Source organism: Cardiocondyla obscurior, linkage group LG10 (assembly GCF_019399895.1).
Source record: "Cardiocondyla obscurior isolate alpha-2009 linkage group LG10, Cobs3.1, whole genome shotgun sequence".
Taxonomy (NCBI): Eukaryota; Metazoa; Arthropoda; class Insecta; order Hymenoptera; family Formicidae; genus Cardiocondyla; species Cardiocondyla obscurior.
This window is the reverse complement of record NC_091873.1, coordinates 4669095-4692974: the sequence shown is the minus strand read 5'-3', so window position 1 is coordinate 4692974 and position 23880 is coordinate 4669095. Positions and strand designations below refer to the sequence as shown.

Genomic DNA, 23880 nt, shown 5'->3' with positions numbered 1-23880 from the left:
AATTAAAAAAAAAATTGCTAAATTATATTAAATTAATTCTTCTACTTTGTACGTATCCTGTGATAGAAATTCCAGAACTGCCTGAGAAAACTCGATATTGTCGATAACACCTTGTTTAAGCTAGGATTAATAACAAATTACGATAAGCCAGGCAACAAAACGTTATGGTTCGTCCTAGGATGGTTTGTGATAGTCATATTAACGAATTGCTGTACATCGTGGTTCATAAACATTGAATTTAACTATAAATTTAAAAGTGCCTTGATTTACATTTATCTCTTAAACTATTGCTTTCATATAAACTTTATCGGTGATTTAACTACTGCAAGTATTCTCCAGTTGGTATATTTTTTATATACATTATGCCATTTATAGTTTAAAATTTTTTTTTGAAAATTTATACAATACATTATTTTATTTTTTTAACAATTTTATTTCTTATATATTTTTTTTATACTTAGGTTCATAGGATTAAAGTTTGATCAAATTAATGAGTATCTGCAGAATACAATGAAATATAAGCAGAAAAAACAGACTTTGAAAAATCGAATTACATATTCGCACCAACGTAATATTTCAAAAACATTTGGTAATAAATGTATAATGTGGACCATCACGTAAGAAAGTTTATATACTATAAAATGTACCGCAACAATTAATATTAATATGAAAAGCAAGTTAACATTTCTAAGTAGTTTCCATGGAATGAATGAAACTGTATATGTATATACATGTCCAGACATCTTCACGTGGAGTTACGTAAAATATTTCGTGAAATCGATTTAATATTTGGAACGCAAATGACTTTCAAAATGGCAAGCTATTTTGGTTGGATAGTGGTTGATTTGCGTGAAATGCTTTATGCAATTCTTGTCAACAATTATGTAAAATATAACATAATATCCATCGGTTCACACTGTCTTTGGCTTATTCATAATGTTTTTAAATTTCTACTTATTAATTATATATGCGAAACAATTGTTATCAAGGTATTTATTATTTATAACGTTTAATCTTGGGAAATATAATTACAAAAATGTATTAGAATTATTAATATTAATTTTAAGGCTCTTGTTTTCACCCTTCAGTCGTCTTCAATTAATAAGGACAGAAGCGAGAAAATATGTCTCAAAAATTTTGGTAACTTTAACCATAACATTAAAATAAAAATGTTTTTTAACAAAATAATGTTTGTAATCAAACGAATAAATTTTTAAAATGTATCGGAGATTTTCTTTCCATTTCCGTAATTAACAAATAATCCAATTATGTTATTAATAATTCATATCTAATTGAGAATAAATACAACTTGTTTAACAGTTGTCAAATTAAAGTATATATTTTTTACATTTTACATAATATAATAAAATAGGAATTTTCGATATTTTCCAATGTACTGTCAACACAGATTTTTCAACTGAACGTGCAAGAGTCTTAAAACTAAATTAAAACTTTTTTTTTTTTTTTTTAATATTTAATATTTTTTTAATTTCAGGCAAATGTAACAACAGATTTATTAAATAAATTATCGTTTTTTAATTGTGATATTGAAATTCGTGAAATCGTAAGTTTAAAAATACATTTGTTAATATAATATATATCAGATATTAAATTGAATATTATATAAAAGTAAAAGATGAACAAGAAAATAATTTTTTTTTAATGTAGATTTCACAATTATCATTACGAACAGTTCACGCACCATTTAAATTCTGTGGAATCGGATTTTTTCAATTTGGTTTTAAATTTTTTTACAGAGTATGTATAGTTTTAATTAAGGGGACCGTTCCCGATACGCACAGTATAAACCAATAATTGAATTGCTTAGTAAAGTAAAATTAAAATAAATTGATATAATTTGATTGTTAATCTCTGCTTTACACTATGCGTATCTGAAATTTATTCTAATTTAATATACAAATAATTATTTATATGATAAATATTAAAGAAACAAACTTTGGCCATTTTTATTTTTAGTTTATGATGTCTGTTGTGACTGTCTTAGTTATAATAATACAGGCGCAGAAAACTAAGCAATCATCTTTTTCAAATTACAACAATATTTATTAAAAATAATTTAAATAGGAATGTCACTTTATGTAATAATTTGTATGTAATTAAGCGTAATACAAAATTTGAAAAATAAAAAAAACATGTTAAAAGTAATATTTATATATTTTATACATGTAAGTAGTATAAATTTCAAGTAAAAACAAGAGACGTATTTCATCATGTATCATGTTTTACAAACGTCGGCACATCAATTTTAATAGATTGATTGTTTTAATATCCTTAAGTGTCGAATTAAAATTATAAGGCCATTATCATTATTATTTGCCACAACTGCTGCTGCTGCTACTACTGGTCAATAAAAACATATTAGTTTGAAATAATAATCGTGTGTGCAATGACTAAAAGTAATCCAATAATTTTATAGCCATTTTTAATGATTAATTATGTGTTTGGTTTAAAAATTGCTAATTTATTCAGTTGTTTATTTACTTTGGTTTTCTAATATCTACATATGTACAATAATGTACACATTTGAGTTTCTTAAAGTATCACATTACACAAATGCAAAAAATATATGTATGGAACAATAACAACATATAAAATTCATTTTCAAATAAAAAATACTTAATGTAAATTAACATTAATCATGAAGGTAATGTATATCTTCAACTTTTTGCGGGGCTACAATATAAATCCATCGAGTTTTTAGCAAAGCCTACAACCCCATAAAGTGACAATCTCTCTTTCCACTCCTTGTATTGATTCACTTTGAGTAGATAAGTCGTAAGCTTTTCGATAAGATGAAGCTTTGGGTTTCCTAAACAAAAATTAATAAATAAATTAATTAATTAATAAATTAATAAAACTTTTGACCAAACTTATAATGGCACATCATTTCAACTTCTAGGTCCTATGTAAAACTCAATAAATAGAATCGTTATTAATATCCGATAATCAGAACTGTTCTTAACTTGATGGCTCGTGTAAATTGAACTATGGTCGGTTTAGCTGCGCGTATACGGTACCGTATACATTTGACATTTATTTTAATATAAATAATATATAGTTAATAATCAAATTATACCTATTGTCTTTTTGTTAACCATAATACGATAAGGTGGTAAAGGTCCCATACTGGCAAAGATGTGAATCGAATTAATAAGATGTTCAGGTAGCAAATGATATTTTAGTACAGGTGATTCCATAATGCCTACTTCCGCTTTTTTATTCAGAACTAATTCCAAAACATCAAGTTGTGTTCTAACATCTAAAAATTTCAAAAACCATATTTACCATATAAAATTATTTAAATTTATCTAAACATATGGCAAATAAAGAGACATAATAAAAAAAATTTTAATTCTAAAATATTTATTTTGGTATTGTAATTTCTTCTATTTCATATTTTGTCTTTTATATTTTTGATGTAATTATAAAAAGAATCAAATTTTAAATAAAACTTATTATAGTTGCAAAATTAATAATTATATATGTATATGTAGATAAAACGTTTTAAACTCACCAAGTTTATTGTCGTCAAAAAATATCATATTTTCGTTTTCCGAGTGTAAGTGATCAAAAAGCAATCCAGAAGGAGTTAATTGATTTCGTTTATGCGGAATAGCCCATTTACGTCCTCGCAGATCCATAATATTCTGTAATTAACGAACAATTGCTAAGATCTTAAAATTGTATGTGAAAGGACTTACTTAGACTTTATATAAATAATTATATATAATAATTATTCTTGTGTTAAATGTAAATCAATAATTATCTTAATATATAAATTAATTACAGAAAAAAAACAAGAGAACTTAAAACTTTTTAATTACGTTATGATATGGGATGCGTTCTTTTGTAAGAATTATGTCAACGTATACGTTAGCTTCCTTGTCTTTATTTAGAGGATGTTCAAAAACAAAGCTTGCAGGTAAAAGTTCACCATCATCCCAGTTTTCATCCGGTGGCATAACAGCTACAAAAATTAATAAATTAATAAATAACTTATCTCTTTAAGTATATCGTATCATAGAAAACATATCTTTTTCATTACTATCTTATATTTTTTAATAGGATAATACAATGCATTGTTTCTTTCATTATAGATATCAAACAAGAGTTAGAAGAAAACTATTTTTTTTTCTTTTTTTTTAATAAGATATTACAAGTTAAACATTGGAAATAGCTAAAGATATTTAAAGGAAAAAGAAATATTGGGAGAAAATAATACCTAATAAATCTTTAAGATATTTTTATAGAAATCTAAATGTTTTATAACATTTTAAAATTTACTACTTGACAATAATAATTTTTTTTTTTTAATTCTATTTAAACATACCTATGTCAACATAATTTGTGGCAATGGAACGATCTTCTCTACATTCAAGTGCTAAAATAACTGGTGTTTTTGTAACAACTTCAATTATTTCTGCAAATACCTCAAACAATCCTATTGGCAATGATGGCGCCAAATGGTGTATTGCTAAAACTGTTTGAAAGCCCTTGAAATTTGGTAGAGATATGGGTGGCCAGGGTTTGCATCTCAGCATGTCTCGAATTGATTTCTTGGATAATTTCTCATCAATTTCCTTAAATAGTTATATATTAATTACTTTCTTAAATATTTTAATTTATAAATAAAACTAGTTTAAAAAATGTGACTAAATATATTCAACTTTTGCTCATAAGTTATTAAAATCAATTTAAAGAAATACGTTAAAAAGTTGTCATTATTTATAATTTTTCATATTTAAACAGTAAATGAATGTTATCAATATAAATGTACAATGTAAATCTCTAAAAAAACTATTTAAAAATATGTAACTTTTATGTCACAATTAGAGGCAAAAATCAATGACTTTTTAACATACCACTTCACATTATTTCTTTATTTTAATTAATTTAATTATATCTTTAAGGATGACTTAAAATCGTACATTTGTTTTAATAGGTGTTAGTTGTATCATGCTTGTATCATCGGACATCATATTGTTGAACAAATTTTCTTCAATTTCCTTAATAGCAAATTTTGAATTTTTAATTTCTATATCTTTTGTGAAATTTATGTCAGTTTCAGTTTGAGCAGATGTTTCAGATTCATTACAACTATGTATACTTGCATTATTAGACAATGGTATATTTTTAAGAAAGATTTCTTCATGCTGATTAATACCAGTTTTTAAATTTTCATTGTCTACATTTTTTGTGATATTTCTTTGAATTTGAAATTCAGTAGATGTTTCAGATTCATTGCAACTATGCGTACTTGCATTATCAGACAATGTCATATCCTTAAAAGTGTTGACTTCAAGTTGCTCAATACCAGTTTTAATAACTTCACTGTCTACATTTTTCATAACGTTTTTTTGAGTTTCAGATTCAATAGATGTTTCAAATGTGCTTAGAGTTTCACGTTCTTCTTTTAATTCAAGTTCACAAGATTTAAAAAATAAATCTTGGGATGCATTACTGAGACTGAGCGGTAAGTCTACTTCTGGAACCTCGTGTTTTTTAGTTTCGATAGAGGTGGAGATTTTGAGCATGTCGGGCATTACTTTAAGCTTATCCAATGCCTTAAAAGTAGGGACAACAGACGAGGCGGCGGTGTTATTTAAGCATGTATTTGGAAGATCAATAGTCTCAAAATCGGACATTGTGGACGAATCGGTTGTATCGGACATTTTGGATAACAAATCTTGTTAAACTTTACTAGAACAAACCTTGTGCGTGCTTCGCGCACACTGTTTTAAAAAGATTTCAATTGCAAGTTGAATCAAACCTCAAAGTTCAAACACTCTTTCTCCTTTGTGGGTTCGGGAATATGCTAAAAACGCGTTTAACCTTGATTCGGTTAGGCTCGATCTACATTACCGTAGTAAGCTTTAAGCAGTAAGATATTAGCTAATCAAATTAGATTATTCTCTTGGAATGTTGATATAATTGGCTAATTTCTTACAGCTTAAAGCTTACTACGATAATGTAGATTGGGTCTTACGTCGCTCTTGTGCGTGAGCCTTAACGCATACTTTCCGGAAATTTCAGAATGTTGCACTGCCACTACTGCCAGTGTCCAGTAGTGCCAGTCAGAGAGCTGAACTTTCGATCGCGGCCGGCCACGCGTACAGATGCAGAGGCTCGTCCGTGTGAAGCCAGCGCTTCGGCTGCCGTCGGATAGAGGAAAAGGTCAGAGCTATACACTATCTGTCCTACTCTTTCGCGACGTCGTTGGTAACTCGGTAGTCTCGGTATCGCGCAAGCATGATGGAAACCGCTCGAATTCGAACGGCTACTCTTATTTGCCATGTACTATGAAACTTACCATGTTACCATTATTACCATGTAAAATAAAAATTGAAAATAAATAAATTATTATTCATAAAGAATCCTTCTTTTTACAAACTAAATCACTTTTATCTCATAAGTTAGCAGTACGAAATAAGCAGAGTTAATTTTTATAAATTTGTTACTAATTTGTTGTTAAAAAGTAATTGGCAAAGAAAAAATTCGTTACTCTCTGCTTTAATTATTATACATTTTTTTAATAATATTCAAGTAAAAGAAGATGAAGTTGGTCGCAAAGAAATTTAATCGAGATAACGCTTTGTTGCTTATTTATCGCTAAATATTTGCCAAAGGAAAATATTAAATTGCTATTTTCTTTTCTTAGTTAACAAATTGATATCTTCTACGTAAATGCTCGTTATTAGGTAACGGTTGTTGCTATCGATTCGGGGTTTCAGATATTTTGTTTAAAAATTGAAAGAAGTCATTTCAATTGTTTAAACAATTTTTTACAAAAAGTCACTCATCGGATTCGGTCGCCGGACGATGTTGCGAGTGACATAGTATAGTCTTTTCTTCAATATTAACATTTTTGCTAGTTAACAAATGGATGGAGATCGAGTGTCCGACTTTTATAATTTTTTTAACAACGTTACAGCATCGTTCCGATGAGTGACTTTTTGCAAAAAATTATTTAAACAGTTTAAACTTTTGCAATGTAAAATTGCAATACTTACAAAATTGTTAGAACGATTGGAACATGAAAGTATATTGCATTAATTTCTTGCGCACCTTATTTTTGAAAAATTTTGAATAATTTCCGAGAAAAAAATTAAATTTATGTACGCGTAAGAGCAGCAAAGAAGCGTGGGCTGAGTGAGCGCGCGATAGACAGAGACGAGTATATCTTAAAGGTGATGGACGGAATCAGCGCGCGGCGAGCGAGACAAGGCGACAACGCGCGTTGACACTTAATTTCGCTCGTGTGTCGTCATATCGTCTCGCTCGCGCGTTGTCTTTTTGTCTCGCTCGCTACGCGCAGATTCTGCCCATCGCCTTTAAGATATACTTGCCGCTGTCTATCGCGCGCTCACTCAGCCCACGCTTCTTTGCTGCTCTTACGCGTACATAAATTTAATTTTTTTCTCGGAAATTATTCAAAATTTTTCAAAAATAAGGTGCGCAAGAAATTAATGCAATATACTTTCATGTTCCAATCGTTCTAACAATTTTGTAAATTTAAGTATTGCAATTTTACATTGCAAAAAAGTTTAAACTGTTTAAATAATTTTTTGCAAAAAAGTCACTCATCGGATTCGGTTGTCGGACGATGCTGTAACGTTGTTAAAAAAAAAATTATAAAAGTCGGACACTCGATCTCGGAGACATCCATTTGTTAACTAGCAAAAATGTTAATATTGAAGAAAAGACTATACTATGTCACTCGCAACATCGTCCGGCGACCGAATCCGATGAGTGACTATTTTTGTAAAAAAATTGTTTAAACAATTGAAATGACTTCTTTTCAATTTTTAAACAAAATATCTGAAACCCCGAATCGATAGCAACAACCGTTACCTAATAACGAGCGTTTACGTAGAAGATATCAATTTGTTAACTAAGAAAAGAAAATAGCAATTTAATATTTTCCTTTGGCAAATATTTAGCGATAAATAAGCAACAAAGCGTTATCTCGATTAAATTTCTTTGCGACCAACTTCATCTTCTTTTACTTGAACATTATTAAAAAATGTATAATAATAAAAGCAGAGAGTAACGAACTTTTTCTTTGCCAATTACTTTTTAACAACAAATTAGCTACAAATTTATAAAAATTAACTCTGCTTATTTTGTACTGCTAACTTATGAGATAAAAGTGATTTAGTTTGTAAAAAGAAGGATTCTTTATGAATAATAATTTATTTATTTTCAATTTTTATTTTGCATGGTAATAATGGTAACATGGTAAGTTTCATAGTACATGGCAAATAAGAGTAGCCGTTCGAATTCGAGCGGTTTCCATCATGCTTGCGCGATACCGAGACTACCGAGTTACCAACGACGTCGCGAAAGAGTAGGACAGATAGTGTATAGCTCTGACCTTTTCCTCTATCCGACGGCAGCCGAAGCGCTGGCTTCACACGGACGAGCCTCTGCATCTGTACGCGTGGCCGGCCGCGATCGAAAGTTCAGCTCTCTGGTGCCAGTGTAACGAGTACAGCTGAAGAGAGCAAACTTTAGGTTACGTGCGGAAGTGCGTGCCGTTGGCGGAACCGTTGCGTCGCGCTTTTCACCGTGTCTGTGCTTTTTCGTAGAACGTTTGACAAGAGAGGTGCCTCTACACGCCGACAAAACCGGAGCAGAGACACATGGCACGCTGATTCTCGAGGAGCTCAAGCGGCAGGGAAAGCGATACTCGAGAATTAGAGGAGTTTACTACGCGCGCGGCTTAGTCTCGCGAGTGCGTGCCGTGCGTCGTGTGTGTGTGTGCGTGCGTGCGTGTTTGTGTGTCGCTATTTCTGCGTTTTGTTAGGACCCGAGGAACTACGACGAGTCGACTTGGCCGACGCCAAGATGACCAGCGACGAGGAGACGGACAAAAGCGTGATGAAGAACGTCGAGACCATGTATCGCGAGGTCAACTCCAAAAACGGCTGGGCGTCCTTCTATCAGGTGAGAGAAAGGAAGGAAGGAAGAAAGAAAGAAAGAAAGGAGAGAGTGAGGGTGAGGGCTCGAGTCTTCCGCCCGGTGACGGCCGTTTCCGCGAACAAGTTTCCGGGATCGCGCGGGTTTCCGCTGCTTCTCCGGTTTGACACGTCGTGCCGGCTTCTCTTCGTCATCGCGCACTTTCTCCCTCTTCTTTCTTCTCTTTCTCTCCGTTTTCCATCTGACCTATCCCTTTTGCGTACATCGAGACTTCGCGTCTCGCGTTATCGCTCCTTCGGGATTGCACTCGCTTTCGTAAAACGCTTCTCGTCGCGTTTATTGTGAATTCTCGGGTGAGAAACTACGATGGAATCCTGCCAAGCTTCCTTCAAGCTAAAATACGACTGAAATTCCACTCCGTTGGAGTTTCTTTTTCTCGTACGAAACGGCAATAACGTGTCTGACTGAATCGAAACGCGAATTTTGTATTCATGAAGAAAAAAAAGTCTATATTACACACATACAATTGTGATAGCTAAGTTAATTAGCAATTAAATACCTATGAATAATAGCATTAAGAGTAAACTTGGAAATTAAAAGTATATAATAATTTCTATATTTTTACTTACTCACATATTCTTAATAATTTAATAAAGGCTTTTTTCCATGCTTGCAACTCTATTGTTATTGATGATAACATGCTCGTTAATATTTTGCAGAACATACGTAGCGAGTGTGAATCTTTCGAGTACACGTGCCACGAATCAAAAAAACCACAGAACAAAATCTTGAATCGCTACAGAGATGTAGCACCATACGATCATACTAGAATTATACTTAAAAGAGGTGTATGTGATTATATTCATGCTAATCTTGTACAGGTAAATATATTACAAGTCAAAACCTAAGCAATGACGAGAGGGCAACTATAATATATGTGTATTTGCTTTTAGGTGGATCATGCCGAAAGGCAATATATCTTAACGCAAGGACCTCTGCCAAATACCGTCAGTCATTTTTGGCTAATGGTGTGGGAGCAAAATAGTAGAGCTGTGTTGATGTTGAATAAGGTAATTGAGAAGAACCAAATTAAATGCCATCAATACTTTCCTTTGGAAGATGTAACTCCCACTTTGATATTCGACGACGTTAATATAAAGGTGGATTATGTTAGTAAGAAAGAAACGTCAGATTATACTACTAGAACATTACGGTAAGAAACTATACGTATTAATAATAATTAATAATAAAAAAGTAATAAATATTAATTGTATTTGTCATCAAGATTTAGCTACGCAATTAATTATTATTATTAATTTTTCCCGCATAAACATTATACATTCAATGTTTTTAATTTATCTACAGGATAACTGACTTAGAAAGTAACGATAGTAGAGAAATTTTACATTTTCATTATACTACTTGGCCAGACTTTGGAGTACCACAACGCCCAACGGCTTTTTTACGTTTCTTGGTAGATGTTAGGAAGTCAGGAGCATTAGATCAAAATGTTGGCCCACCCATTGTTCACTGTTCTGCAGGAATAGGGAGATCTGGAACATTTTGTTTGGTTGATGCATGCTTAGTACTGGTACGTACAACAAATAAAATAATTTCCAAGAAATTATACTAATATTATTAATTGTTTCTTGTTTGATTGTAGATTGAAAAATATGGTTTAAATGCTTTGGATGTGCGACATGAATTGTTAGAGATGAGACGATCTCGTATGGGTTTAATACAAACCCCCGAACAACTTCGTTTCTCATATGCTGCTATTATTCAAGGAGCAAAACAATTGCCATTCGATAATATGGTAAGTAACGTCACACAATAGGAGCTTACGATTTTACCCGATAATACGGTTTAAGTAAGAAAATATAAAAAAAAAATTCTTTTGTGATAGCTGTAATTATTGTAATTAAAATTAATCATTGCCTTATTATATTTTACAATATGTTTTACAGGATATTAACAATGAAATAATTTACGATGAGATAATAACTTATGACGAGATGAATAATAAAAGTAACCATCTATTAGAAAAAGATGACGAACCTCCTCCTCTTCCACCTCCAAGAGGAGAGTCTTTAACGCGTAGTATGATGGCAGAGTTAAGCTCAGATGGCTCGACTGATAATGGTCTTTTTCTTTTTCTTATAATAAAATATTGTTTTAATAAATAATCTTTACGTTATTACAAATGACAGTAAAAAATGTGTCAATTTTAGATGACGTAGGTGGACCACCTGATAAACCATTACCATGTGAACCACCAAATCATGCAGATTTATCTACAAATACAAATCTATCTACATCTACTACAAATTGTATAGCCGAACAAAACTTAGATGATGGCATGGTACTTGACGAAGCTCTTTCCGACGACGCTGAGAACTCTATTATAAAAAATAATTCTCCGTCCAATTCAGACACGTGAGTAACGTTTCGTAGTAATATATATGGATTATTTTATGTGTATATTAATTATTATGAATTTGCTTTATTATTATTAATTTTATAGAAAAATGGAAGTACGTCGACGCAAAGCAGAAAAGAATGAACGACTAGCTACGCAAGTGCGCGAGATGAAACGTCGACAGAAGGAGATGGAAGAAAGGCAGAAATCCAAGAGGTCATTATTTTGTAAAATAAGCATAGGCATTGGGCTCAGTGGGGGTATTTTAGCGATCTACTACTACCTATACATGCGTAGTTAAATCTATCGTATCACATTTAAAGATGTCATACACGTACGTACATACATATATCACCTTTCAATTTATCAGGAACTTTTTGATGACTCGCATACATGAAGACAGTTGCTCTTAATATGCGATTTATTTTATTGCAAGGTTTTAATGATACGATTTAATTGAAACATTTCCAATAGAGGGAGTAACTACGTAAAGCATTTTCATATTACGACCGGGAGTACGAGTTATCGGGAAAAGTAGTTGAAACGCTGTCTTCACTAGTGCAAAATGAGCAAAGAAAATACAACATTGCTAAAAAGTTCAAGATGGGAATACTTTTGGATTGCAATTATATATTTGAGTAGGAACGAGAATGAAAAAAAATGGAAGCTGGAAAAGAGATAAATTTTCGATTTTTATTTTTATATTTTTTATTTCTTATAAAAATGTGAATTTAAAATAATCTATTCAATTTCTTTAGTAACGTTAAATAGATATATTAATGATAGGCCTAGATAGAATTTGTAAAAATAATTTTATTATAGATCCGTGAACGTATTTTTAATTGCTGATTGAAAATAGACTCTACCGTCTAATATTGAAATTATTTCTGAAAATTTAGATTACATGTATATTTATATATTAACTATTTACATAAAAATGTTAAAAAATGTCTTATCTATATAATAATTTTGCTTACATCTTTTATAGTTTTATTAGCTTCTATAGATAAATATGTGTAAACTCATATAATATGATAAACATTTAAAATTTGCTGTTTACATAAATTTAATAATAATGATAATAATAAATCGTAGAGGTAATTTTTAATTAATTTGCAATAAGACATTCCTAATGTATGATTAGCTGCAAATTTCTTACGCTTAAAACTAGAATTATCTTAGACGCGATTATTTAAAAAAAATTAAGTTTTCTACATCAAGAGAACATGGGAAAATGAACATTTTGCCGATAAATTATTGTTACTAAAAAAGTTACAAAAAAGATAACACAAATTTTTGGTTTTATATAAAAATGGTTGGTAATAGGAAAGAAAAATACGCTAAAAAATATACTATAGAGCAAAATAATTATTTTCAAGAGACACCATGAGGCTCTATATTTTGTTTTAAATGAAATCTTAATTACACGTTTAATCTGAATACCCTAATTATATTTTGAAAATTTAGTTGTAAAGTTATTTTAATTGTTAGAAAAAAAAAAGTTTGAAAAAAAATTTACAACAAAATCTTAGAGAAATAATGAACTCCAGCTCATTGCCCATCACGGGACGTTGCTTTATAAATTGTGAATGAGCATTGTGGATAAAGACTGAGTACGTCTAATGATTTCTAGATGAACAGAAGGAGGAAATAATTAATGAGCGGTAAAATGACGAAAGTTCAGCCCGCGTATTTCTTAATTTGAGCTTTTATATAAATCACTTTGAGAGAAAGACTTGTCAGATCGTGTTCCAATCCAAAGATAAAACGTGATGAGAAAATGTGTATCGTGATATCTTTAAAAGATAAAGCGTATTTTTTACTTTTGTACGTTGCTACCGTTACTACCGTTGGAGCACGATCTCCCAACGAGGTTTTCGATACACATCTTGCGCATACGAACGTGTTTTCGCGTTCTATGTATGTACACCGAAAGACAGATATTGCGTTTGCTGCGACGTAGCGGCGACGGCGGCTGACGTACGTGACTTTTTTTTCTCTCTCGATCGCCGAGTACGGAAGATGTAGTAGTTCCCCCCTCAGTCTTCTGTGACCGATGCTTCGCAACACATCTACATTTACACGCGCGCGCGCGCGCGCTTCGTGTGAGATTCGATGCACATCACGCCAAGATCACGTACGTTAGCCGCCGTCGTAGCACCACGAACGCCATTCCTGACGGTGAGTGTACGTTAAAAGGCAGATACGGCGTTTTCTGGCGGCGACAGCGGCTGCCATACTTTGCGTACCCCACGCTAAGATTTCATCGCTTGCTGCCATCGCCGCAACAAACGCCATGTCTATCTTTCAGTGCACGTTAGAACGTTGCAAAAGAAATTGAATGGAGAAACGGAGAGTGAGCCGAGTGTTTCACACTCTACGTGAAACACGATGTCGAGGAGATATGCAGTATTCTATTGTCAACAACACGTTTTAACTTTATATACCCTAATATATTGTTATCTAATTTTTATCGAGATATTATTTATGTAAGTGTAAAATCACACTCGGCGACGATTCGATTAAAAGGAAACGAGGCAATTAATCTCGTGACGTTCGTTATCACATCGTTGATCACGACATGGAAACCTTTTAGTCGTTCTATGCATTTTAAAATTGACTTTAATCGAAATTCGAGGGCACAATAAAGGCCTTAGCGGCAATGCCAGGCAGGCATTAAAAACAGGCAATAAAAATAAGAATAAGAAATTCAATCGAAAAGTCCGTTTCGATCAATTCTTATTTTTATTGCCTGTTGCCTGTTGCCTGGCATTGTGCTAAGGTCTTAATTCACATAGTAAAGAAAAAGAAAAAGTCGTAATCTATCTGGCGTCTTACGTGTGAAAAAAAAAAAAATCCGAGACGAATGATCGCAGACACTCCATCTCATCTCTCCTGTTGTTGGCGATCGCGCCAAGCTTCCGGAAGTAAGACATAGCTCATGAAAAGTTTGCAGGTCACGAGAATACGGTGCTAATTAAAAGTTCCAAAACGACGTGCGTGCGTGCGTGCGTGCGTGCGTGCGTGCGTGCGTGCGTGCGTGCGTGCGTGCGTGCATGCGTGCATGCGTGAAATACGTGTATGAAAGAGTGTGAAGGAACCACTAGGTGTGCCGATGTTGATCGTGCAATTTATTCGTTGAAGCATTTTTTGGGGGAGAAAATACGAGCACGGTTTTTGATTGCAATTAGGAAATTGAATTTCTTTCAATTACAATCGATTTAATATTATTGAAACAAGTGAGTTATTTGTCAAGTAATATTTTTCAACTTTATATCTAATGTTTTACATTTGAAATTCTGTTCTTTATTTGCCAATTTTGTGTGAAACAAATCTCTTTTGACATTTGGCATAATTATAAGCTCTGCATAAAATCTATCTATGGGTTTCACATTCAACATCGGATAAAGCATGAAATAGCAAATCTGGCAAACGCGTTCTTTTATACCACTTGTGTGCGTACAATAGATATAACGTACATACAATAGATACAAACAGGAAACACAGAAACATAGCAAAGTGCCTACTCGTACAAACAAGGGGAGGGAAGGGACACTACGAGCGATCGGAAAATGATACAATGATAACAATTTCTCCCCTTTTTGAAAGAGCATAGTCACCGTGGAAGTGAGCCGTTTTTTATTATCCGACAATATACATATAAATAGATAGTTATCGAATAAATCTAATTTAAGATTGATTTATTCAGAATGGTACTTTCGAACATACTCTGTAAATTTAATTTAATTTCTTTTTAATTTACAAAATGTCTATAACACGAATTCTAAACACATTCTAATTGCTAATTATTAACTTAATTTCTTTAACAAAAATTTACTTTTTAATTATCAAAGTTGATAAAACAATCTTCTCTCTAGCATAGAATAATTGTAATAAAAATACAGATTGTGCTCGACTATAATTTCTCATTACGTTATATTTAACAATAATAATTTGTTTAAATGAAAATTGTACACAGAAAAAGACCATTTTGAATCATTCAATCTGTTATAATCTCCGGATTGCCGAGCGATCGTGCATCAGAATGTCAACGGAATGCGAGCGATAATATCGAACTTATTCTTGAGTGGAAATCGATTCTATATCATTAACTAGAAGATGCACTTGATCTTGATTGTGCGCGAGGAATTTTTCATAGCCACAGGCACTTGTGTCTTCAATTTAAAGCAATAAATATGGATCATCGTGGCGATATCGAACGTTTACAATTCCATCGATACGCTTGGCAGCCGGACTAATAATAACAATCGAGTATATACATTAGGCTGAGATGTAAGAATGGCAAAAAAATTGACGATCTTTGATTTTTAGAAGCGCATCAGTTAAATCATACATTTAATAAATCGTCATGTCATTTAATCTACATAATACATCCTTCATATTCGACGGGGCCTTTTTACAGTTAATGACGATTATTAATCGTTCATTGTCGACGCGAAAAAGAAAAAGAACATGGACTTGATGAAAAAATAAGTAATTGTAAGTGTGCTTCTCAAGGGATTAAAACAAAAAATGTGAACGTGGAGAAAGCTGTACGCTTGCCCGATTAATCGACTGTTAATTAGCGATTTAAGAAGAAAAAAGAAAAAATTACCATTTTTATTTTATTTCTATCGAAACTTATAACAGAAACTAGTGAAAATTTAAAGAAACTTGTAAAAATCGCGAATAAAACTCGATAAAAGTCTGACTGTGCTTTGAAATGTAGAAAAAAAAAGAAAAAAAAAAACAATTATTCTGTTTCTACAAAACTTTTTTTAAATAACTGATTAATCACACAGCGTTGGTAAGAATAATATTTTTCCCTGATCCATTCTGCATTCTGCACAACTCGAACGGCAATTAATTACACTACATTTATTATGTATCGTTGTAGAATTATAGTATCGAGTGGTAGTTTAATGTATAGAAAATTAAATGCACAGTAGACAAAAGAAAAGCGTGTATTAAAAAAGTAAATTTGATTAAAAAGAAAGATAATAGGTGAAAGGAATAAAGCCCATGATGAGAGATTCAGGTAATACACAAAGTTTTTTTTACCAATTATCAACGCAAATGTAATAGATCCCAGATACTTGTAACAAAAATGACAGAATCTCGCATTGTCTAATTGGATATAATTTCTTTTATATTTTCTTTTTTTTTTCTTTTTTTTTTTAGACATTAATTAGTGCAGCAGATTATTAATTACTCGCTAAATTTATAGGAACATTTAATTTAATACGTTTTATTGTAGTACCCGTTTTGATGCCCGATGATCCATAAAAAAGAAATAATTAAAAAAAAGTCTGTGTTTACCAGGAGTACCTTAAATTAAATAAAAATCGATATATCTTGCATCTACTTACATTTATATTTTATCTGTAAATAACTTTGGTTTGTGAGCAATGTTGAAAATGGGCGACTCTTAGTATGCATATTATTTTTCTAATTAGATTAGTTTATCGACAATAACGGCTGTACTAGTACTGTGCTTAAGCATTACTTTTAACGTCACACAAATTTTAATCTCGTAAACGTATAAATTGCTGATTAGTAGTACTGATAGGGAGTAGTACATTATTTATTATTATTATTTTTTTTTTTTCTATCATAGAATTTCCTGGTTCGTTTATTTCGAAAATTATAAAACATACATTTCAAAAAATCTTACTTCGATGATTTAGTGATTTTTTAATATTAGGGAAATGAGATTATATAGTATAACTTTCGAAATAAATGATTTGATTTGCGACTTTATTTATGTTCTGTCTTGCAATCCAAATTCGTGTTTCCGAAATTGCATAACTCCTGAGGTACTTACGTATGTTTCGAGTGATACGAAGTTTTCTTCTAATGTTTACTAGAAAGTTATTTTACCCTCGTTTTTCGTTTCACTCATTAGTCTTTAACTTTTAACAAAAGTCAACTAAAGCCCGTAGAGATCTTTATCTAATGATTTCTTTCAGATCAAAAAGCGAAACCACCGAAAGCGGCAAGTCTGTACACGAAGAGGCTGAATCCACCATCTAAATTAAAAAGAAAGAAAGAAAAAAAAAACCGTCCTTCTATAGAACACTTAGAACTCCGTTACGTGCCTTGTCATATTAAAAAAAACCATGCTAGGCATGAAAATCTGTTTCAATACAATAAAAATATTTAATACATGCAAATAAATTATTTACTACACAAAAATACGATGTATGCATATTTATCTTTGCAAGTTCTCGAGTCTTATATCTTAATTAAGACAATTAAGTAATCGTAATATTCATCTTCAGTTTTGATATGATTTCGTTACTTTTTTTATTACATTGTACATTGGTACATAATTTTGCTGTTATTATATTTTATATAATATATTAAACAAATTGTGAATGTATACATAGGTATAAGATTGCAAATGCAATTTTCAAATATTTTTTTTTTGTTTTACACTTTGGTCTCAAACTGACCTGTCCGCATTAGTATGCCTACTTTAATCGTAGAGAAGGGTCTTTAATTCCGCCAATTTTAAAAATAATCGAATTTACGAATATGTGGTAAAACAGAAAGGTTCACAACTTCCTCTTATTAATTTCTTGATTCGACTGGCGCTGCGATCGATTGACCATTATGAGAATGTGAGAAATGTAAGATGAGGTTGACGAGTTTGTTTGATGGGAGCATTTGTCTGTCGAAAGTTTCCAAAATATCTTTCTCATATGTTTGTTATAAGAACAGCAGATATTTAATATTCGGCAGTTGATGTACTATGAACCGACTGGATGATCCACCGGGGCTCATGAAAGGCAGAAAACCATCTTTTATTGGAATGAACGGTATACATTATTTTTAGTCTTATACTTGACACTCTAATTCTAACCTTGGGAAATTTATAGAATACGAGCCTGTTCTCCGATCCTCTTGAAATTTTGTAATTGCGTAGATTTCGACTTGTAGAAAACGAATTTGTAACTTAAAAATGTCGCAATGCCTTATTAACTTAGTTATGAAACAGGTCGAAATCTAAGCAAGAACAAAATTACAAGATGATTGAAGAACAAACCCGTATTCTATACATTATTGTAACTCTTGATATGTTGCAATTAAAATAACTAAATAAATAATATTCAGGATTACTGTTTTAATCTTTATGTCGTACGATATATTAAGCGAGTGTTATATTATGTTATTAACCATGTATCATTTTTTTTATATCACTGTTTACAGTGATTAACTTGGTTCGATTTTTAATCTTGTCCCAAAGTAAGAAAAACTATTCGAAAATTACATTTTAGGAGCTCCAGAAACAGACGATCAGCAGCGATTACGGTTTCAAGTTGAGTTAGAATTTGTACAATGCCTTGCCAACCCAAACTATTTGAATTGTAAGGAAGAGTAATTCTAAATTTCTTACTTGATTTCATATCATTCGGTTTACTTATGATAAATATAATTTCAGTTTTGGCACAGCGTGGTTACTTCAAAGATACAACGTTTATTAATTATCTGAAGTACCTTTTATACTGGAAGGAACCTGAATACGCAAAGTATTTAAAGTATCCTATGTGCTTGTATTTTCTGGACTTATTGCAGTATGAACACTTTAGAAGGGAAGTTGTTAATTCTCAGTGTACAAAGTTCATCGACGATCAGCAGATTCTACTATGGCAACATTATACCAGACGTCGCACAAGACTTTTGCAAACTGCTGCTGAACAAACGCAACACGCTAACTCTCAGAACAATGGTATTGCTCAGCCCAAGGTTCCCTGAAATCATTGTAATTCACACCGATTCTGGAGGTAAAAAATACATCTCATGATTTTTTCAATATGATAGTTTTTCACATATATTGACTTAAGTTTTTTGCCTGACTGTGATAACTCACAAACTTTCTCACGTTTTTACCTGCTATTAAATCTCTTTTTTTTTTCTTGCATACAAATATATTATTTATTAAAAACTTAGGAAAATAAATGTTTGACCGCTTTACAATTCATTTATTACAGTTTATTTAATTCTTTCAATAAGGAGTTGGCATAATTATATTTATCAAATATTCTGAGATTTATGAGAGTTTTAAAAATAAAATTAAAATTATAATAAATATAATATCATACAATGTATAATACGTTTTATATAAACGTCATGTGTAAAAAAAATTAAAGTAAACTAGGTTCTTAAAAAATTTATATTGACAATAGGGTGACTTTTTATATGAATAAAAATGTTCATTATTAAGTACGATAAATTTAATACAAGGTTGTTTTATTTTGTAAGTTACTCGGTATTTTTATTTTCCGTGAAGTTTACCAGAATTCCATTGCCGGCGTCTACCCAATCTTCCGAAAAAAGTTTCTCTCTTAGAATTTGTCTCTTTGTTAAAACCTCTTCCTTCGCATTGTTTTCTGTATCGACATCGCCACTCTTGTAATTATCGCTGCTTATTGCATTTTTCATATCTGCTATTTGGTCTGGTAAAACTTTGTTTAACGTTTCTGGTAAAATCAGAGCCAGCATGCCGGAGACAAGGCACAACGATCCAACGACTAGTAATTGTATTGGAAGTGATACATATTCCTTTTTATAATAAAAACAAAAAAAGCGGTAAATATGTATTTTGGATTATGGGTAAATTTATTTACGTAGCAGTCGACGCAATTCCTGCACCAGTTCAGGAGTTATTTTTCTTTTTGCACATTAAGAAAAAAGTGATAAATTCTAAACTAGTGCAGTTCCTGTGCTGTCTGCTGCGTAAATGAATGCACCCTTTGTATGTTGGTTAGATGACTTTATAATAGGCGAATTTTAATTCATCGGACTGAAAATTTTGCAAACAGAGATAAATGAATGACGTACCAGTAAAAGTATTATGCTCATATTGCCGAGATTCGCACATACCACACACAAACCTAACCAGGTACTTCGTATTACCGTCGGGGATATTTCAACACTGTATAAGTAGACGATAGATAGAGTACTTATGACCGTCACTCTGGCAAACAGGGTCATTATGGTTTTTGCGAGATCTAAAATAAAAAATTTAATGCTTTAGAAATATTTACAATCTACGTAAAACTTAATAAACTCTTATGACGTTGAGTAATAATGCTACATTAGAGGAAACTGTATATGTATTATCCTCACCTGTCCATGGTGAAGTGGTGGTGATAAAAATTAAGAAAGTCGCAATTAAAATATACATAATACCATTGAGAGATTGATATGTGCACATCGGCACTCGTCTACCATAGTTAGATAATATAAAGTATACAAATGTGTACGTTGCCATTTCGAGAATTGCGCCGAGACCGAACGTGATATGCCTGTTGATCGGAAAACTTGGCGCCAGATTGTTAGATATGCCGTCCGCTGTTGCAGACGCCCACCTTAAGTGATATAAAGTACAGTTGAGGTTTCAAATTAAAAGCATTAATGCTGTATGGTAGTCTAAGGATAAAATAAATAGAGCTGTCAAAGAAAGAGCTAAAGAATTACTTTTTAAAACATTTTACCATTGACAAATCATTATAGCACTGTATCTTCTTAATCTCGACGGTTTAATTGCATTCTTGAAGGTTGAACTGAGCTCGTTTGCGGTCTGTTTCTTAACAGCCGTTTCTGATTTCTCTTCATTTTTATCAGTTTTTCTTTTTTTTACTCTACGTAGGACTACCTCTTCTATACATTTTGCAGCAACTTTCTGTTCGCATTCTGATTGTGCAATCGTCTTTGAGTTTTGATCGCACTTGGAACTCGAAGGCAAATGCTTCTTGTCAAAATCTCCTTTAGTCTTTTCGCGTAATTCCATGTTGGAAAATTTGTTCCTCGAGTTGGTTGAATTGATTTCCAAAGCGTTTTCTAAAGCATATTTTCTATTAATAATAAATATCGAGACAAATATATTAATATATTAATACAAATTAATTAATAATTCTTACGTTGTACATGTAACGAATGTTAAGACGCGTTAATTGTTTTACCTATAATTTTTCGTTCTATTAATTTCGATTTGTTTAACAAATCTGTAGTTTCTTCCCGTTGGTTTTCGTTAGCCCTCGCTTTCTCAAGTTCAATACTGGTGACTCGCGACTTCCTTTCTGGTTTCATCGGCGTTGTGTTACTTTTCACGCATGCTTCTTGAAGAAGATTCTTCTTCTGCAATCCAGTGCAACAGCTGTTGTATATTGCGATTCTTTCAAGAACCATATCGGCCTCCGTTGATTTTCCTTTGGCCAGCAACCATCTCGGTGATTCTGGTATAATCCTGTCAGAAAAATTAATTTTTTTAATATTTATATTATATTAAATATTTTAGAAATATAATATTATTTGAAATATTTTTGGAAAATATATATATTTTTTTAAATTTCAAATTCTTTGATATTTGCTTTTTGCGATTGCGTCATTCGAGGTGTTTTCTATTTTTCCTTCTTTTTCTTCTTACCAAATGTACAGCACAGTAATTGCGGTGGGTACAGAAATGGCCAGCTGCAAAATTCGCCAATCAGGTATCACGTAGCTAAGTACTGCAAGCAGTATGAGACCGATTGACCAGGAGATCTGCATCATTAATGCAACGAAAGTGCGAAATCGCGCTGGAAATAGTTCGAGGGAGAGAATGTATGTGGAATTCTGCAAACCCTGGACAAACACTCCTTGAAGACCTCGCAGTGCCAAAAACGTAGGATAGTTCTAAAGTCACAAATTTCGTCTTCTTTAAAAATCTTCAAATTAACATTTTTATGCATTTAACTCCCTTTTTTTTTCTTCTTTTAGTAGTATCAAGTTTGCAATATTGAATAATAATCTTAATGATGTTACGATAAACATAAAATTTTGTACCTGCACAACGTAAAGTGCTACTGCCATCGTCCCTTGCGCGTAAAGACATATCGCTTGAACTGGAAATCTGCCAATGCGATCAGTTAGAATTCCAGTAATCCACGCACCCAGAATTACCCCTGCGTAATAAACGATCGGCCCGAGATGAGACAAGTATTGTTTTTCGCACACTAAACCCCATTCAGTGACTACGCTGCTCTCTGTAAACTCCGTTACAAAATGATATTTTCCAGAACAGGATGTAATCAGGTGCACTTGCGACGAAGTTAAATTGGCAGTGACCAACGAGTTGTTCGCAGTTTGACAGCCAAACCTTTTATTTGTTGAATCTTTTGCCTAAAATATAATAGTAATTTGCTTGCGCGATATCACGTTATCCAATTTCAAATAATAGAGAATTTTCTTATTTTAAACACCATTGTTAATATCGCTTAAATTGATGTATTAACGATTCAAAATAATTTTCTATCGTTACATTCGAGTGGTATTATAGGCTTACGTTTTATGTTACTTAATTAAAACAACAGCTTTGTCTTACATCGAAATAAGTGTCTGCAATTCGCACGTCTCACCTGGCAGTAAAATTTTGGTGCATAGTTGTGGAAAACCGGCAACGCGTGACTCATGGCGACGATGACATAGTTTACTCCGAGTAGCAACACTAACACCATTTGAAAGCAGCCCACTTTAGTTTCCTCCGCATTCATCGTAAGCAGCGATCTCTCCGCATCAACCCCTGATAACCCAATGACCGAAACTTCGTTCGTTAAAAGTGCGACGCGCCCCGCAATACGGTACACCACATACAATGTCACATTTATTTATTTTTTGAGATAAATCCGAATGAGCAGTTTTAAATGAACAACTAGGGAAACACCCCTCCTCCATTTAAAACGAGCATTTGTTCCATCTGTATATTAAAAAAAAATTAATAAGTTTTTGTTTTATACAACGATAGTTAACGTTGGAAAAATTACTGAAAGTTTGTTACTTGATTTATTAAAATTGGTTGAGGACTAGGTGGAGAACAAGCGGTTAAATAAATGGTTTGTTTATGTGAAATTAGAGAGAAAACCGAGCTCCATCCGACACGAGATTCAAAGTGTCATGCACCAAGGTAAAGCATGCACTGACAGAGAGAGGAGGAGTTGTTTCTCCTGCAGGACGTGAGGCGTAAAGGAAGAAACTGAATGGCGGATGAATCAGAGGAGGACGACCTATTGTTCCAATACCTATAACGATGTATGTGCGCTGGCATGCGGTATATACGAGAAACGAACGATCTTCTGTCAATAATCATCAATATTCCACGGTTGATGCGGCTATATAAATAAGCGAATCGCCGCTTTATCATTTTTACCCTATTATTATAATAAAAATTTTATCTCGCGCAAAGCGCAAAGAAGAAAAATCGGAGGAAAGAGAAAAAGAGAAGAAGAGTGGGAGGAGAAGATAAAGAGAAAGGGAGACGATAACGGATTATCAATTTTTCCATTTTCAAGCTGAGCCAGATGGAAGACATCGAATTTAATGATGCGTTCGCGCTAATTGCGAATGATTGCGCGGTGTCTCTCTGTTTTACGCGGTCAATTGAAATAGAAGGCTTGGCGTAAAAATGCTTGTAAACGTACGTGTTAACAATGTGAATTTCAGCACGAACTAGATGCCACAAATGATAGTCATTTCCGCGG

General features: G+C 32.4%; 5 protein-coding genes across 10 annotated transcripts; 3 read left to right on the top strand and 2 right to left on the bottom strand.

The window, feature by feature from the left end:
• Positions 1–9: 9 nt before the first annotated feature.
• LOC139106245 (uncharacterized) lies at positions 10–2033 on the top strand. Its single transcript, XM_070662829.1, has 3 exons — positions 10–989; positions 1496–1564; positions 1669–2033. Exons 1-3 carry the CDS (start codon positions 732–734, stop codon positions 1813–1815), a joined length of 474 nt encoding a protein of 157 aa, XP_070518930.1. The 5' UTR covers positions 10–731; the 3' UTR covers positions 1816–2033.
• A 123-nt stretch (positions 2034–2156) lies between these two features.
• Positions 2157–5889, bottom strand: LOC139106236 (uncharacterized). The gene is made up of 6 exons (XM_070662816.1): positions 4950–5889; positions 4352–4601; positions 3846–3988; positions 3536–3668; positions 3098–3280; positions 2157–2830 (listed from the first exon to the last, which is right to left on the bottom strand). The coding sequence occupies exons 1-6, from the start codon at positions 5691–5693 to the stop codon at positions 2679–2681; spliced, it is 1605 nt and encodes a 534-aa protein (XP_070518917.1). The 5' UTR covers positions 5694–5889; the 3' UTR covers positions 2157–2678.
• A 2604-nt stretch (positions 5890–8493) lies between these two features.
• Positions 8494–17554, top strand: LOC139106302 (tyrosine-protein phosphatase non-receptor type 1). Of its 4 annotated transcripts, none has more exons than XM_070662937.1 (9): positions 8494–8967; positions 9660–9821; positions 9894–10153; positions 10306–10531; positions 10604–10756; positions 10908–11082; positions 11172–11376; positions 11465–11575; positions 17329–17554. In XM_070662937.1, the coding sequence occupies exons 1-9, from the start codon at positions 8869–8871 to the stop codon at positions 17390–17392; spliced, it is 1455 nt and encodes a 484-aa protein (XP_070519038.1). In that variant the 5' UTR covers positions 8494–8868; the 3' UTR covers positions 17393–17554. The 4 variants fall into 4 exon arrangements, with proteins under 4 accessions (XP_070519038.1, XP_070519037.1, XP_070519036.1 ...); XM_070662936.1 differs by having other exon boundaries at positions 11465–11693; XM_070662935.1 differs by lacking the exon at positions 17329–17554 and adding an exon at positions 11834–16070 and having other exon boundaries at positions 11465–11693.
• Positions 17555–17971: 417 nt separating this feature from the next.
• Med31 (mediator complex subunit 31) lies at positions 17972–19627 on the top strand. Of its 2 annotated transcripts, XM_070662932.1 has the most exons (4): positions 17972–18180; positions 18640–18729; positions 18804–19146; positions 19354–19627. In XM_070662932.1, exons 1-3 carry the CDS (start codon positions 18114–18116, stop codon positions 19115–19117), a joined length of 471 nt encoding a protein of 156 aa, XP_070519033.1. In that variant the 5' UTR covers positions 17972–18113; the 3' UTR covers positions 19118–19146; positions 19354–19627. The 2 variants fall into 2 exon arrangements, with proteins under 2 accessions (XP_070519033.1, XP_070519032.1); XM_070662931.1 differs by having other exon boundaries at positions 18804–19627.
• LOC139106298 (organic cation transporter protein) lies at positions 19340–23292 on the bottom strand. 2 transcript variants are annotated; one of them, XM_070662927.1, is made up of 9 exons: positions 23181–23292; positions 22762–23099; positions 22190–22525; positions 21792–22039; positions 21328–21611; positions 20860–21205; positions 20492–20733; positions 20204–20373; positions 19340–19924 (listed from the first exon to the last, which is right to left on the bottom strand). In XM_070662927.1, exons 2-9 carry the CDS (start codon positions 22894–22896, stop codon positions 19625–19627), a joined length of 2061 nt encoding a protein of 686 aa, XP_070519028.1. In that variant the 5' UTR covers positions 22897–23099; positions 23181–23292; the 3' UTR covers positions 19340–19624. The 2 variants fall into 2 exon arrangements, with proteins under 2 accessions (XP_070519028.1, XP_070519030.1); XM_070662929.1 differs by lacking the exon at positions 23181–23292 and having other exon boundaries at positions 22762–23118.
• Between the last annotated feature and the right edge of the window lie 588 nt (positions 23293–23880).

Excerpts from the sequence above, each read along its gene's own strand:
- LOC139106245 (XM_070662829.1), top strand. The coding sequence starts at position 732 with ATGTCCAGACATCTTCACGTGGAGTTACGTAAAATATTTCGTGAAATC. Across the intron at positions 990-1,495 it reads GCGAAACAATTGTTATCAAG|GCAAATGTAACAACAGATTT; the intron begins GTATTTATTATT and ends TTTTAATTTCAG. Across the intron at positions 1,565-1,668 it reads ATATTGAAATTCGTGAAATC|ATTTCACAATTATCATTACG; the intron begins GTAAGTTTAAAA and ends TTTTTAATGTAG.
- LOC139106236 (XM_070662816.1), bottom strand. The coding sequence starts at position 5,693 with ATGTCCGATACAACCGATTCGTCCACAATGTCCGATTTTGAGACTATT. Across the intron at positions 3,669-3,845 it reads AACGCATCCCATATCATAAC|AATATTATGGATCTGCGAGG; the intron begins GTAATTAAAAAG and ends CGTTAATTACAG. Across the intron at positions 2,831-3,097 it reads GGTTAACAAAAAGACAATAG|GAAACCCAAAGCTTCATCTT; the intron begins GTATAATTTGAT and ends ATTTTTGTTTAG.
- LOC139106302 (XM_070662936.1), top strand. The coding sequence starts at position 8,869 with ATGACCAGCGACGAGGAGACGGACAAAAGCGTGATGAAGAACGTCGAG. Across the intron at positions 10,532-10,603 it reads TTGATGCATGCTTAGTACTG|ATTGAAAAATATGGTTTAAA; the intron begins GTACGTACAACA and ends GTTTGATTGTAG. Across the intron at positions 10,757-10,907 it reads AATTGCCATTCGATAATATG|GATATTAACAATGAAATAAT; the intron begins GTAAGTAACGTC and ends TATGTTTTACAG.
- Med31 (XM_070662932.1), top strand. The coding sequence starts at position 18,114 with ATGAACCGACTGGATGATCCACCGGGGCTCATGAAAGGCAGAAAACCA. Across the intron at positions 18,181-18,639 it reads ATCTTTTATTGGAATGAACG|GAGCTCCAGAAACAGACGAT; the intron begins GTATACATTATT and ends ATTACATTTTAG. Across the intron at positions 18,730-18,803 it reads CAACCCAAACTATTTGAATT|TTTTGGCACAGCGTGGTTAC; the intron begins GTAAGGAAGAGT and ends ATATAATTTCAG.
- LOC139106298 (XM_070662927.1), bottom strand. The coding sequence starts at position 22,896 with ATGAATGCGGAGGAAACTAAAGTGGGCTGCTTTCAAATGGTGTTAGTG. Across the intron at positions 20,734-20,859 it reads GCTATAATGATTTGTCAATG|GTGGGCGTCTGCAACAGCGG; the intron begins GTAAAATGTTTT and ends ATATCACTTAAG. Across the intron at positions 20,374-20,491 it reads CACCACTTCACCATGGACAG|ATCTCGCAAAAACCATAATG; the intron begins GTGAGGATAATA and ends TTTTTATTTTAG.